Below are 13,426 nucleotides of genomic sequence, written 5' to 3'. Positions count from 1 at the left end.
GGACAGGTTTTCCGAATATAGAGGTATTGTTGCCGTGTATTTTTCTATGTCGGGTGAGCCAGTTAGGAACCCAATTGTACTCAAAGAAATACTGCATAATAATAAACCCTCAGAATGGCTGCACTAGTTTTCCCGCATTAGGTTTTTCCGGGGATATTTGTCCAAAAATAACGGTGTCACTTATGTGTTTGTTTTCTTTCAGCTGATGATCTGTAGATGTTGTGACTGTATTGTGTTTATTTTGGTATTTAAATGTTTTAAATAACTTGTTCAAATTTAAACAAGTAGAAGAAATAAACCAGCAAAATACAGATTAATTTTCTAACGGATAGACTTAGAAAATTCAACATGGTATCAGAGTGTGGTTGCAAATCACAGGAGAGTTGAAGGCATCAGCTGAGAAGAGCATTTGCAGCAGATTCAATTGTCCCGAGTGATAGAGTTGATCCTTGCAAAAAGCAACAGAGGAAGGGTTGATGCAGAGGGACTACGTCATCAGTTCAGGCTTGAAAGAGGCCAGTGCAGAGGCTGAGAAGGGAAACAACAGGCTCACGCAAAGGCCAGGAGGGTTGACGCAGTTGGCTGAGGGAATTGTTTTGCCGGTGTTGGGATTGCGCAGAGCCAAGAGGCTCAATCCTTTAGTTGTTGGGGCGAAGGAAGCTGTGGGCAGTTTGCGGGAGCGAAGCTAGTGGGGTACTATGATTAGAACATTACCTAACAGGGCAAGACCAAGGTAGAGGGAGTTGTTCTCGAGGCAGATTTCTAGCCAAGGAATCTGGATCAGTGTTGCAATTGCACAGACGATCGGAGAGGAGCAACTTAACAGTTGGCAAAAGGATTTCCAGAAGGGAAATTGAGACTCAGAGGGAGTCCAGAAGAGAACTTCCAGACGGGAAGTAGAGAGACTCAAAGGAGTCGAACCGAGAACTTCCAAACGGGAAGTAAAGAGACTTAACAGGAGTCAAACCAAGAACTTCCAGGCAGGAAGTAGAAAGACTCAGAGGAGTCGACAGAGAAGAGCAGAGAGATGGCGGTGAATGAGCTAAGAGATCAGGACAAGCTAGACAGAGCATCCAACTTTGTGGTCTGGAAGGCCAGGATCTTGTCCATTCTAGACAGACATCATATCAAGGGCTTTTCCTTAAGAGTAATGGCTATCCTAGTTGACCCGATAGCTAATGAAAGGTACGAGGAGGCAATGGCTAAGGCAAAATGCATCATCCTTGATGGGGTCAAGGATCATGTGGTCCAACATATTGCCGAGAAGGAAACGGCAAAGGAGATGTGGGACACTTTGAAGACATTGTACCAGCATACTTCCGTGCAGAGGAAGATGCTCCTGGAGAATCAGCTAAGGTCATACCAAATGCAAAAGGGAGAGCAGATAGATGTCTTCCTCGGTCGATTGAAGGAGATCCGTGACCAACTGACTTCCATAGGGGCCATGCTGGATCAGGAGTTGATGGTGAGGACCGCACTTAACGCAGTCTCCGAGGAGTGGGAGACATTTGTCCAAAGCATACTGGGCAAGGTGAGTCTTCCAAATTGGGAAGAACTGTGGGCGGCTCTTCGTCAAGAAGAGATCAAACGGCTGACCAAGACGGGAAGTAGCAGTAAAGGGATCAGGATCAAGAAGGAAGAGGAAGAGGATGCGGCTCTGGCATCTGCGGGAAAGCAGGAGAAGGGGAAGAAGAAGGACTTGTCCAAGGTCAAGTGCTTCCACTGTGGGGAACTGGGTCACTATGCGAACCAGTGTCCAAGGAAGAGGAACAAGGGAGAGGCTTCTGAGTCTAAGGCAGCGCCAGCGAAGGCGGAGCAAGAAGTCGAGTGTTGGAATTTCTAAGTCTGACCCGTTAGAAACCCTTCATGTACTTTACCGATTTATTCCTACCTACTTGTTATGTTAATTAACAAGTTATTTCCCTTGTAAATACTGGAAATAAATACAAGTACATGCTCAACACATTACAGATCATCAACTGAAGGAAACAGAAACAAGCACACAAGTGACACCGTTGTTTTTGGAATAGTCCCTGGAAAAACCCAATGCGGGAAAACCGGTGTAGCTATCTGAGGGTTTGATTTATTAACCAGTTTCAGAATACAATCTGGGTGCCAAATCCGGCTCACCCAACAGAGACAAATCTCGGCAGTAGCACCTCTCTACTTGGAAGCACATACTCCGGCTGAAACCCCGGATAAACACTCCGGCAGCTCCAATCTGCCCCACGAAACCCCAGCGTCAGCCTCTAGGGACTGCATCAGCCTCTCTCTGGCCCAGCATTAGCCCAGCGTCACTCTGGCTTGGCCTGTGTCAGCGTCTGGAGGCACTACGTCAATCCTCTGGCCCTCTGTGTCACCCACGCTAGCCCTCTGAGGCACTACGCAGCTCCTAGCTGCCTCTGCGTGAGCCCTGGCTGGCTCTGCATGAACCCTTGGCTGCTTCTGCATCCCTCTCTCCGGCTACTGCGTTGATCCTCCCGGTGCTATCTCTGCCTCTCTACTTTTGTATTCACTGCCCCTCAACTGCAATTTTGATCACTCTCTCAACCTTTTCAGCAAACCTAGCCCCAAAAAGTCGAAATCTTGCTCTCTTGGTGTGTCCTCCAAGTGACCCTCAAGCCTCCTCTTATACTTTTCTCGTTGACAATCAACGGCCGAGATTAAATCCCTAATCAACGACTAAGATTAGATCTGGCTTGATCCATGACTTTTGGACCATTCTAACACAGTTTTATATTAATTCACATTAATATTTTATTTTCCCTAAGTTTAGACTTAGGGACTCCATTAAAAATATTAATTATTTTAATATCTCCCAAACTGTTTAGAATCTGCCCAAACCATTTCTGGGTATTGGAGATCTCATGTGTCTTAGCCTCTCCACCAATTTTCGTGGCTAAAGCACATCCGATGCTACCCCAAATCAACACTCCCTCTTAGCGAGAACTGTGCTCTAGCAATACTCCTCACTGAGTACCACCCTGATCATCCGGCATCGGTCCCTGTGCTGATGCTAGGCCTGCTGCCCATCATCTGCACCACTGCATCCTGTACTGCTACCCATGGCCTTGCCGCTGCCATTGCTGCATCCGTACTACAACTCCCTATACATCTGTGCTACTGCCCATGGCCCTGCCACTGCCACTGCTGCAACCCCTCTCATCATGCTGCATCGTGCTGCCCATAGCACTACCACTACTAACTGTTGCACTACAACTCAGTTACTAACAAGTAAGTAACTGATCTCCCAACTCTGACATCTCCGTCAGGCTAGAAAGACTCCTGATGTTGAAGCTCCCTCTGTCACTGACAAGTGCTCCCTCTCTGGCCTCTGCGTTGCTGCAACAACTGTGTGCATCTCGCACTGTTGCACACCTCTCTGTGCCATCCTGCACTGGTGCAACACTCTCGTGCCTCTCACACTGTTGCAGCCTGTTAGCCTCACGTTGTCCTTGGAATCATGCACTGTAGCTCCCTCTGTCGCTCCATCCGCATCGACCTCTACCGACATCCACCAGTCCTGCTACTCCTCTTCGGGGCTCCCATAGCAAGGTATAATCCAAGAGGTTGGGTACCTCAAGGATCATGCCCCTCATCGCCTGTAGTCCGACTGACTACAGCTCGATGTCTCCCCACTTCCGCTTAAGTGGTGTGTGCGCACTCATGTCACAGTCATCATCTGTCTCCACTTCCTCCTCTGCCCTTACTTGCACAGCCTTGGTCTCGAAGGCCTCTCCCTTGCTCTTCTTCCTTGGACATTGGGTCGCATAATGACCCAGCTCCCCATAGTGGAAGCATTTGACCTTAGAGAGATCCTTCTTCTTCTATTTCTCTTGCTTTCCCTGAGATGCTAGGGCAACATCCACCTCCTCCTCCTTCTTGATTTTGATCCCCTTGTCGTTGCTTCCTGCCTTGTTCAGCCTTCTGATCTCTTCTTGGCGAAGAGCAGCCCACATTTCCTCCCAATCTGGAAGGGTCGCCCTACCCAGTATGCTCTTGACAAACACCTCCCAGTTTTCTGAGACTATGTTCAAAGCTGTTCTCACCATCAATTCTTGATCCAGCGTGGCCCCTATGGAAGTCAGTTGATCCCGAATCTCCTTCAATCGATCGAGGAATGGGTCGATCTGTTCTCCCTTCTACATATAGTATGATCGCAGCTGATTTTCTAGTAACATCCTTCTCTGCAGAGAAGTATGTTGGTCCAATTTCTTTAGGGCCTCCCACATCTCATTTGTCATTTCCTTTTCGGCAATATGTGGTATTAAATTATCCTTGACCCTGTCAAGAATGATGCTCTTGGCCCTCGCCATTTCCTCCTCGTACTTGTCGTTATCAATTGGGTCAACTGGGATAGCTATCGTCCTCAAGACGAAGTGCTTGACATGATTCTTGTCTAGAACGGATAGGATTCTGGCCTTCTGACTACGAAGTTTGAGGCTCCGTCCAGTGACCAGTCTGTCCTGGTCTCTTACCCCGTTCACTGCCATCTCGTTGCTCCTCTACTTCCCTCCTGGAAGTTCTTGGTGTGACTCCCTTTGATTCTCGATTTCCCTCTTGGAAACCCTTCTACCAATGTCGAGATGCCCCCAATCCGATCGTTAGTGCAGCTGCACCACTGATCCGGATTTCTCGGCTAGAAATCCTCGGTAGCAACTCCCTCCTCCTTGACCTTGCCTTGTTAGGTACTGTTCTAACTACATTACCCCACCAGCTCCACTCTGCAACTTACCCACAGCCTCCTAAACCCTAGCAAACTGAAGGTTAGAGCTCCTAGGCTCTGCACAATCCCAGCACTGGCAAATCAACTTCTTCATCCAACTGCGTCAGCCCTCCTGGCCTTTGCGTGAGCCTGTCTTTGCCTCCCTCAGCCTCTACGATGCCTCTTCTTGGCTCGAACTTGATGACGCAGGCACTGCATCACCCCTTCCTTGCTGCTTCTCTGCTAGGAACAGCTTCTGTCACTCAGGACAGCTGTATTCTGTTATTGCTGCTCTGCTCGGCTGATGTCCTCAGTTCTCCTGTGATCTGCAACCACCCTCTAATACCATGTTGGAATTTCTAAGTCTGGCCCGTTAGAAACCCTTCATGTACTTTACTAATTTATTCCTACCTACTTGTTCTGTTAATTAACAAGTTATTTACCATGTAAATACTGGAAATAAATACAAGTACATGCTCAACACATTACAGATCATCAACTAAAGGAAACAAAAACAAGCACACAAGTGACACCGTTGTTTTTGGACTAATGTCCCCAAAAAAACCCAATGTGGGAAAATCGGTGCAGCGATCTGAGGGTTTGATTTATTAACCAGTTTCAGAATACAATCTGGGTGCCAAATCTGGCTCACCCAACAGAGAAAAATCTCGACAGTAGCACCTCTCTACTCGGAAGCAAATATTCCTGCTGAAACTCCGAATAAACACTCCAATAGCTCCAATCTGCCCCACGAAACCCCAGCGTCAACCTCTAGGGACTACATCAGCCTCTCTCTGGCCAAACGTTAACCCAACATCACTCTGGCTTAGCCTGCTTCAGTCTCTGGAGGCACTCATCAGTCCTCTGGCCCTCTGCGTCATCCACGCTGGCCCTCTGAGGCACTGCGCAACTCCTGGCTACCTCTGCGTGAGCCTTGGCTGGCTCTCGTGAACCCTTGGCTGCTTCTACGTCCCTCTCTACGGCTACTGCGTTGATCCTCCAGGTGTTATCTCTGCCTCTTTGCTTCTGTATTCACTGCCCCTCAGCTGCAAATCTTATCACTCTCAACTTTCTCAGCAAACTCAGCCCCAGAAAGTCGAAATCTTGATCTCTTGGTGTGTTCTCCAAGTGACCCTCAAGCCTCCTCTTATACTTTTCTCGTTGACAATTCAACAGCCAAGATTAAGTCCCTAATCAATGGCTATGATTAGATCTGGCTTGATCCATGACTTTTGGACCATTCTAACCCAGTTTTATATTAATTCACATTAATATTTTATTTTCCCTAAGTTTAGACTTAGGGACTCCATTAAAAAATATTAATTATTTTAATATCTTCCAAACTGTTTAGAATCTGCCCAAACCATTTCTAGGTATTGGAGATCTCATGTACCCTAGCCTCTCCACCAATTTTCGTGGCTAGAGCACATCCAATGCTACCCCAAATCAACATCGAGGAGGATGACGATTGTGCCATGAGTACTCATGTGCCACTAAAGAAGAAGTGGGGAGACATCGCGCTGTAGTCAGGAGGACTACAAGCGATGAGGGGCAAGATCCTTGAGGTACCCAACCTCTTGGATTATACCTTGCTACAAGAGCCCCGAAGAGGAGTAGCAGGACTGGCAGATGTAGGTAGAGACAGATGCGAATGGAGCGGCAGAGAGTGCTACAGTGCAGGAGTCCCCGAGCAATGCAAGGCTAGGAGGCTGCAACAATGCGAGAGGCACGGGAGTGTTGCACCAGTGTAGGATGGCACAGAGAGGTGTGCAAAGGTGCGAAATGTAGGGAGTTGTTGCAGCAGCGCAGAGGTCAGTAGAGGGAGCACTTGTTAGCAGCAAAGAGAGCTTCAGCATCGAGAGTGTTTCTAGCCTGACAGAGATGTCAGAAGTTGGGTGGATCAGTTACTTACTTCTCAATAACTGAGTTGTTGTGCAATAGCATTATGCAATAGCACGATGCAACATGATGAGAGGGGGATGCAGTGCAGATGTAGTGTTGGGAGAATGGACCAGAAGCAGCACAGATGCAGAGGGAGCTATCGTATGGATGCAGCAGTGGCAGTGGCAGGGCCATGGGCAGCAGTACAGGATGTAGCAGTGCAGAGGATGTTGGGCGAGGAGGCTTAGCATCAGCACAGGTACCGGTGTCGTATAATCAGGGTGATGCTCAGTGAGGAGTATTACTAGAACACATTCCTCGCTAAGAGGGATTGTTGATTTGGGGTAGCATCGGATGTGCTCTAGCCATTAAAATTGTTGGAGAAGCTAAAACACATGAGATTTCCAAGACCCAAAAATGGTTTGGACAAATTGTACCCGGTTTCGGAGATATTAAAATAAATAATATTTTTAATAGAGTTCCTATCTCTAAACTTAGGAAAAATAAAATATTAATGAGTATTAATATAAAACTGGGTTAGAAGGTTCAAAAAGTCATGGATCAAACCAAGCCAAATCTAATCTTAGCCGTTGATTAGAGATTTAATCTCGGTCGTTGAAGGACCAACGAGAAAAGTATAAGAAGAGGCTTGAGGGTTAGTTGGAGAATACACAAGAGTGATCAGTCATTCGTTTTGCTAGAGCAGGGTTGCTAAGCAAAAGTGAATCAGTGATCAACAGTGAGGGGCAGTGAGTACTGGATAAAGAGGCAGAGACAGTACTGAGAGACCAGCGAAGAAGCAGAGAGAGCGAGAGCAATAGCTAGTTCAGGCCACGCAGAGCCCAGCAGAGACAGCACAGAGGCCAGAGGGACTGCGTCATCCACGCAGAGACTGCTAGAGTGACGCAGAGGGTCCCAGAGGCTACGCAGTGCCTCAGAGGGCTGACGCAGAGGGTCCTGGGGCTAGCGCAGGTCAGCAGGAGGCTAACGCAAAGGCCAAAAGGGCCAAAGCTGAGCTTCAAAGTCGCCGAGAGGGCTTCGTGGGACAAGTTTTCTGAATACCTGTTTCCGAATATAGAGGTATTGTTGCCGTGTATTTTTCTCTGTCGGGTGAGCCGGTTAGGCACCCAGTTGTACTCAAGGAAATACTACATAATAATAAACCCTCAAAATAGTTGCATCGGTTTTCTCGCATTAGGTTTTTCCGGGCACATTTGTCCAAAAATAACGGTGTCACTTGTGTGTTTGTTTTCTTTTAGCTAATGATCTGTAGTTGTTGTCACTGTATTGTGTTTATTTCGGTATTTAAATGTTTTAAATAACTTGTTCAGATTTAACAAGTAGAAGAAATAAAACAGCATAATACAAATTAATTTTCTAATAGATAGACTTAGAAAATTCAACAAAAGGTGTGAAGTTTGTCGGCAGCAATGTCACATGTTTCAGGTTCGAGTTCAGGTTCGGCAAATTCTTATATTACTTATTTCAAGTTGCAATTGTTGATTCCAAGTTTCAACTTTCAAATTCATTTGCTAATACTTTTTTTTTCCTTCCACCCTTTTTGCAACCTATTGATGGCAACAATTTGGTGGTGAATGCCCTCAATTGCAAAAATTTGCAATTCGAATATTGAGTCAAACATGTAGTGCTTCAGGGTGTGAGTGGAATTGGAGTGTGTTTAAGCGTATACACACGAAGAAGAGGAACCGTTTGGAGCAAAAATGGTTGAATGGCATGGCTTTTGTTCAGTACAACCTTAGGTTGAGGCGCAACCAATTGCTAAATAAAACCCCTGAATTAAGCAACATTATCTTGACTAACTTTGATCCAACATCAGAATGGGTTGTAGAGAGTCAAGCACCAGCGATTGACAATGAAGACCTTTCTTGGTTGGACTTGGACCCACCTCCACAAGTTGCAAAGGTAGATATATCAGAAGCACCAGTAGCAGCTTCAGAGCTAGAGGAATCAAGCCATAATCCCATTGCAAACTTGGATGCTATTCATTCTTCAAATGAGGATGAGGATGATGAACAGGATGATGATTGATCATTGATGACATTGACAATTAGCACTTGTAGGCGGTAGTTGAAGTATTGTTGACTATAGTATCATACTATCATTTATTTTGGACTAGAGAGACTTTTTAAAGCTTGCTTCTTGATGTTTGTAACTTTTTTGGTTCAGCGATGTTTTGCAATAAGTGTTATTTTGGTTATATGAGATTTTTATAAATTTAATTTTTTGCATATTTGTGTAAAAATGGTTCGGATTCATATGGATGCACATGAATATATCTGTTTTTTTCTTTCAAATATGAATATTTTATGTGTTTTTGGTAAACCGGTTTTTTTACGGTTTTTTCCCGGTTCCGGTCCGGTTCCCGGTCCACAAGGTTTTTCGGTTTTGATCACCGGTTCAGTTCTGATAACATTGCTACCAACCTTCTTGACCTTTTAAGTCAGTGAAACTATGATGATCTTGGAACACTTCTCTTAATGTTTTTCAAGCATAAAAATAAAATTCTAAAGTATTCCAACTAATCTCTTACCTTCTTAAGGTCTGATAGACTATATTCGATCTTAGTAGATTTTAATCATCGTAATGCTTGATAAAAGCATGGTGTTTTATTTTAAACTTAGCATTTTTATTTTATTTTTAATTTTTTAAATATACAGATGGATGGACTTGATGGTAAATTTACCAGAATGTCATCACAAAATACACTATTATTCTATTTTCATTATCCACGAATTTGAACCCAAACACAAACCATGTAACAATGGGATGAAGCAATAACATAAGAATTTCTGGTTTAAATTTAGACCTTCAGATTTATGCTTTTGGTTAGGTTTTTTTTTCAATCTTGATTCTATTCCAGGTAGCAAGTTTATATCTTGAGTCATAACAGCACATTTCTAGTTGGTTTTTTTAGCCATAATTTTTAGCTGGTTCTTTAGTTATAACATTTTGGATTCATAACAGAAGATCGAACAGAAGTCCCAGTGACCCTGACAGCCCACGGATATGGCGCATCTGAGTGGACAAAGCAGATGTAAATCGCGGGCAAAATTTGGCTGAATAGACACCCCTCGGGCTCAGCATTTATGCTTCGGGTAGGTCCACTTTGTTAACAAAGGGCCACTTACAACCAATGAGTGCATGTATGAAGTTATAACAAAGTTTGCTTAATTCTCTTCTCAAATCTTCATGCCAATTTTTATGTCATTCTGCATCTCGAACCTAGCAGCAAAAGTGCGGAGAATTTTGTGAATACATATGGATGTACTATATCTTGGATGAGTTCAGGTGCACGTCTTCAACAAATTTGGTGGAATAAATACCTCTTGATCATGGCATTTAAGCTGAATGTCCATTCCTTTAGCAGAGGGCCATTTAGGAACCAATATATGTGTGAGAAGATTTAACAAACTTTGTTTAATTCCTTTAGCCAAACTTATTGGCAAATTTTATCTCGTTTTTTGCATTGTTGGCAATTTTTCCTGACTATTGCAATTTGATTGTGGATTTCATTTTCACCAAATTTGAATATGGACATGAACCAAGTAGCTTAAGATTATATTGTTAGAACACTTAAATATATGCAATATAGAGAGAGAGGGGCTAACTACTCTTAAAACTATTTTATATGTATAATAAAACAGTGCAAATTTTCCGGATAAACAGCTCTTCAAAAAAAAAAAACATTTCCATGTGATACTGGCAGAAATAACATGGAAAATTTACTATCTGGAAATACCCTAAAAGATAGCACTCTGTGAAATGGCACTGAAATATGAGCTTTAGCATGAAATACCCGAAAATTTGCCTAAATTCCGTATGAGAATATAACAAAATGTATTGTTTCCTTGAGAGAATGTGAAAATGGCCCTTGGTTTACGTAAAACCGGGAAAAAAAAAATCAAATATAACACAGTACCTTGTTTTCCTTGCTATTTCGGGTGAGATTTCGAGAAAGAATTTCATCGTGCGATTCGATCCTGCGTCGTTTGCCCACCATCCGAATCAGGCTCTCTCTGCCCGTCAGCATCTTCGGTCGGATTTTGCAAATACAGATTTGGTTGTCTATAGGGTTGATGTCCGTTTATTTAATATAATTTGGCGCCATCAATTTTGGAAATAAAATATTTCGAATATCAAAACCCTCATGGATAGCGGAAATCATTAACAAATAAAATAATGGAGTTGTCTATAATGCGACTTTTTGAGATTCCGGTGACGGAATCAGGCCGAAGAAATTGAGATGAAATCATGATTTGTTGCAGTTAAAATGGTTTTTTAACTGCATATTCGGATTCAGCACCCTGAAAAACCCCTGGGACGCTTTCATTGTGCAGAAACTAGTTATCAAACTTCGATTTCAATAAATCACTGCCGGATTTTCACCGGAAAAAATCACCGGAAAGGCTTTCAAAAAGTCGCGTTAAAGACTACGGCTAAAATAATTCGTTGCACATTAGGTTCATACATTTCGTCTATGAGGCCATTTGGTTTATATGGGATTTAGTACTATTAGTGTTCAAATTTTATAGGAGAGAGTGAGAATGGGATCATTTATGGAGATAAAAATTATCTATGTGATGTCTAGGTTTAATTGGGTCTTAACAATTATTTGGGTATTTTTTCCTAATATTGGGAGCCCTAGGTCTTAATTTAATTATATATATATATATATATATATATATATATATATATATATATATATATTATATTTTATAATTTTTATTGGTTGGAATGGCAAGTTGAAATGTTTGTTATAATAATGTTAAATGTAAAAAAAAAAAAAAAAATTGTCACTTTATAAGAGTTTTTAAGTGATTTTGAAAAAAGAGGTCATGTTGGTGCAAAAAATATTGTCCTTATATAATTGAAGAGATTCCTTTAACACATAAGGAGAACCATCTAATTTTGTAATAAATAATATAAAATGGTAGAGTTAAAATTAATTTAGAACTATGTTCAAATATTTAATGATTTAAGTTAATTCAGAAATTGGGTGAAACCCTTGAAGGTATTGTTCATCCATGGATTATGGTAGAATTCTACTCATGCCTAAAATTTATGTCAAAGTCTTATTAAATGTGTGACCTGAAGAAAGAAAAAAAGAAAAAAAAAAAAACTTTCTTACAAAATTTACTTACTCCTAAAGAAGGTCCAAATTAGTAAACCCTAAACTGAAAGCATGAAGGATATTATTAAAGTAAGAAGTTGGCACTAAATTACCTTAAATTCTTATTGCAAAAATTTTAAAATTAAACTTCAATCACAAGTTTGTAACCAAAGTTCTCTATGTTGTAAAAATCTTCTTGCAATGGGTTTTACCCTCACCTATCACATGGAGATGGTCCACTATGATGATTATGCAAAAGTGGGATTTCTATGTTATAAACATTATTATGATGTGTTTAATTATAAATATGAGTTTATCTTGTAAATACCCTCCCTCTTATGATAATTAACTTTAACATTTTTAACTATCAAAATAAAATTCATACTATTTCTCTTCACTTTCAACTCAAAGTGTGTTTTAGATACTGGGGCTAGTAATGAGCAATGCTTCAAGTTGAGAGAGGCACCAACAAGCTTGCTAATAGAGGATACATCGACACTTTAATCAATCATGGAAGTTGACTATGTTTGTGATTAAACATGTGTTTATTGTACAACATGTTTTGCTTTCCCCATAAATTGTAATTATTGTGATGATGTTATTTTTTTTTCTTAACAAGATCGGATAGTTGTTATATTATCAAAAAAGTTTTTGGAGCAAGCTCCTTTTACATTCCGTTGTTCTGATATGATAGACTGAGCGGTTAAATAGGCATGCAGACCTTTCTTCTGTGCTTGGTATCAAAACTTCAGAAGTTTTTTTAGCTATTCTAGAGTACTTTTTTACATATTGACCCGCTAAGAAAACAAATTTACATAGCATATTTCACATAAATTTATGGTTTGTAAACTGGGAGAGTATATTATGTGGCCTTTTCCATATGTTTTGCATTTTGTTGTTCCTTAAGTTTGTTGTTCCTTGTGTTGTTATTCATTCTGCTTGTTGTCCCTTGCTGTTGTTCCATCGACCTGCTGTTCCTTTGGTCTGTTTTTCTTTCGTCTGTTGTTCCTTATGCTGTTGTTCCTTTTTTTGGTTGTTGTTCCTTCTTCTGTTGTTCGTTTTGCTTGTTGTTCCTTGTTGTTGTTCCTTTGGCCTGTTGTTCCTTTGTTTTGTTGTTCCTTCGGCCTGTTGTTCCTTCGACTGTTGTTCTTTCTGCTGCTGTTCCTTTTGGTTGTTGTTCCTTCTGGCGATGATCCTTCTACTGTTATTCCTTCTGGTTGTTGTTCCTTCTACTATTGTTCCTTCGTCTTCTTGTTGTTCCTTCGACCTGTTGTTCCTTCGGCCTGTTGTTCCTTCAACTGTTGTTCCTTTAGTTGTTGTTCCTTCAGTTGTTGTTCCTTCTGGTTGATGTTCCTTCTGGCGTTGTTCCTTATGTTGTTGTTCCTTCTCGTTGTTGTTCCTTCGTCTTTTTTATGTTCCTTCTTCTGTTGTTCCTTCAGTCTGCCCCGATTTTCCCCAGTGCCTCTGCTTTTCTCCTGAAATTTGTGATCTGAGCTGCCATCACTAACATCTTTCATGTGTTGTTCCTCGTTGTCATGATTTTTCCTTTGACTATCTGAGTTTTTTTTAATTTCCCGATGGCTGCGGATTCCTTGTTGCACTATACATTCTCTTCCTTGATGTTTCTCTCTACTCCTTCTGCATTGTCCTATTGTATACCAAAACTTCATTCTTGTCATTTTTCGATGGGAGCTATGGCACGCCGAGAT

The 13,426-nt window shown here is 41.9% G+C and overlaps 1 protein-coding gene across 2 annotated transcripts in view; it reads right to left on the bottom strand.

Moving 5' to 3' along the window:
• LOC149172212 (zinc ion binding/nucleic acid binding/hydrolase) overlaps positions 1 to 10,763 on the bottom strand; it is a 252,682-nt gene extending 241,919 nt beyond the window's left edge. The window contains exon 1 of one of the 2 annotated variants that reach the window (XM_089424259.1): positions 10,527 to 10,763. In XM_089424259.1, the coding sequence (XP_089280385.1) occupies positions 10,527 to 10,637 (111 nt within the window). In that variant the 5' untranslated portion in view covers positions 10,638 to 10,763. The remainder of the gene's footprint in view (positions 1 to 10,526) is intronic. The other variant, XM_089424258.1, reaches the window with a different exon arrangement.
• Between the last annotated feature and the right edge of the window lie 2,663 nt (positions 10,764 to 13,426).

This window comes from Pinus tabuliformis, chromosome 4_2 (genome assembly GCF_031772625.1).
Source record: "Pinus tabuliformis cultivar Carrire ecotype Pingquan chromosome 4_2, CPIR1, whole genome shotgun sequence".
Taxonomy (NCBI): Eukaryota; Viridiplantae; Streptophyta; class Pinopsida; order Pinales; family Pinaceae; genus Pinus; species Pinus tabuliformis.
The sequence above is the reverse complement of the archived record's forward strand: the minus strand, read 5'-3'. Positions and strand labels throughout refer to the sequence as shown.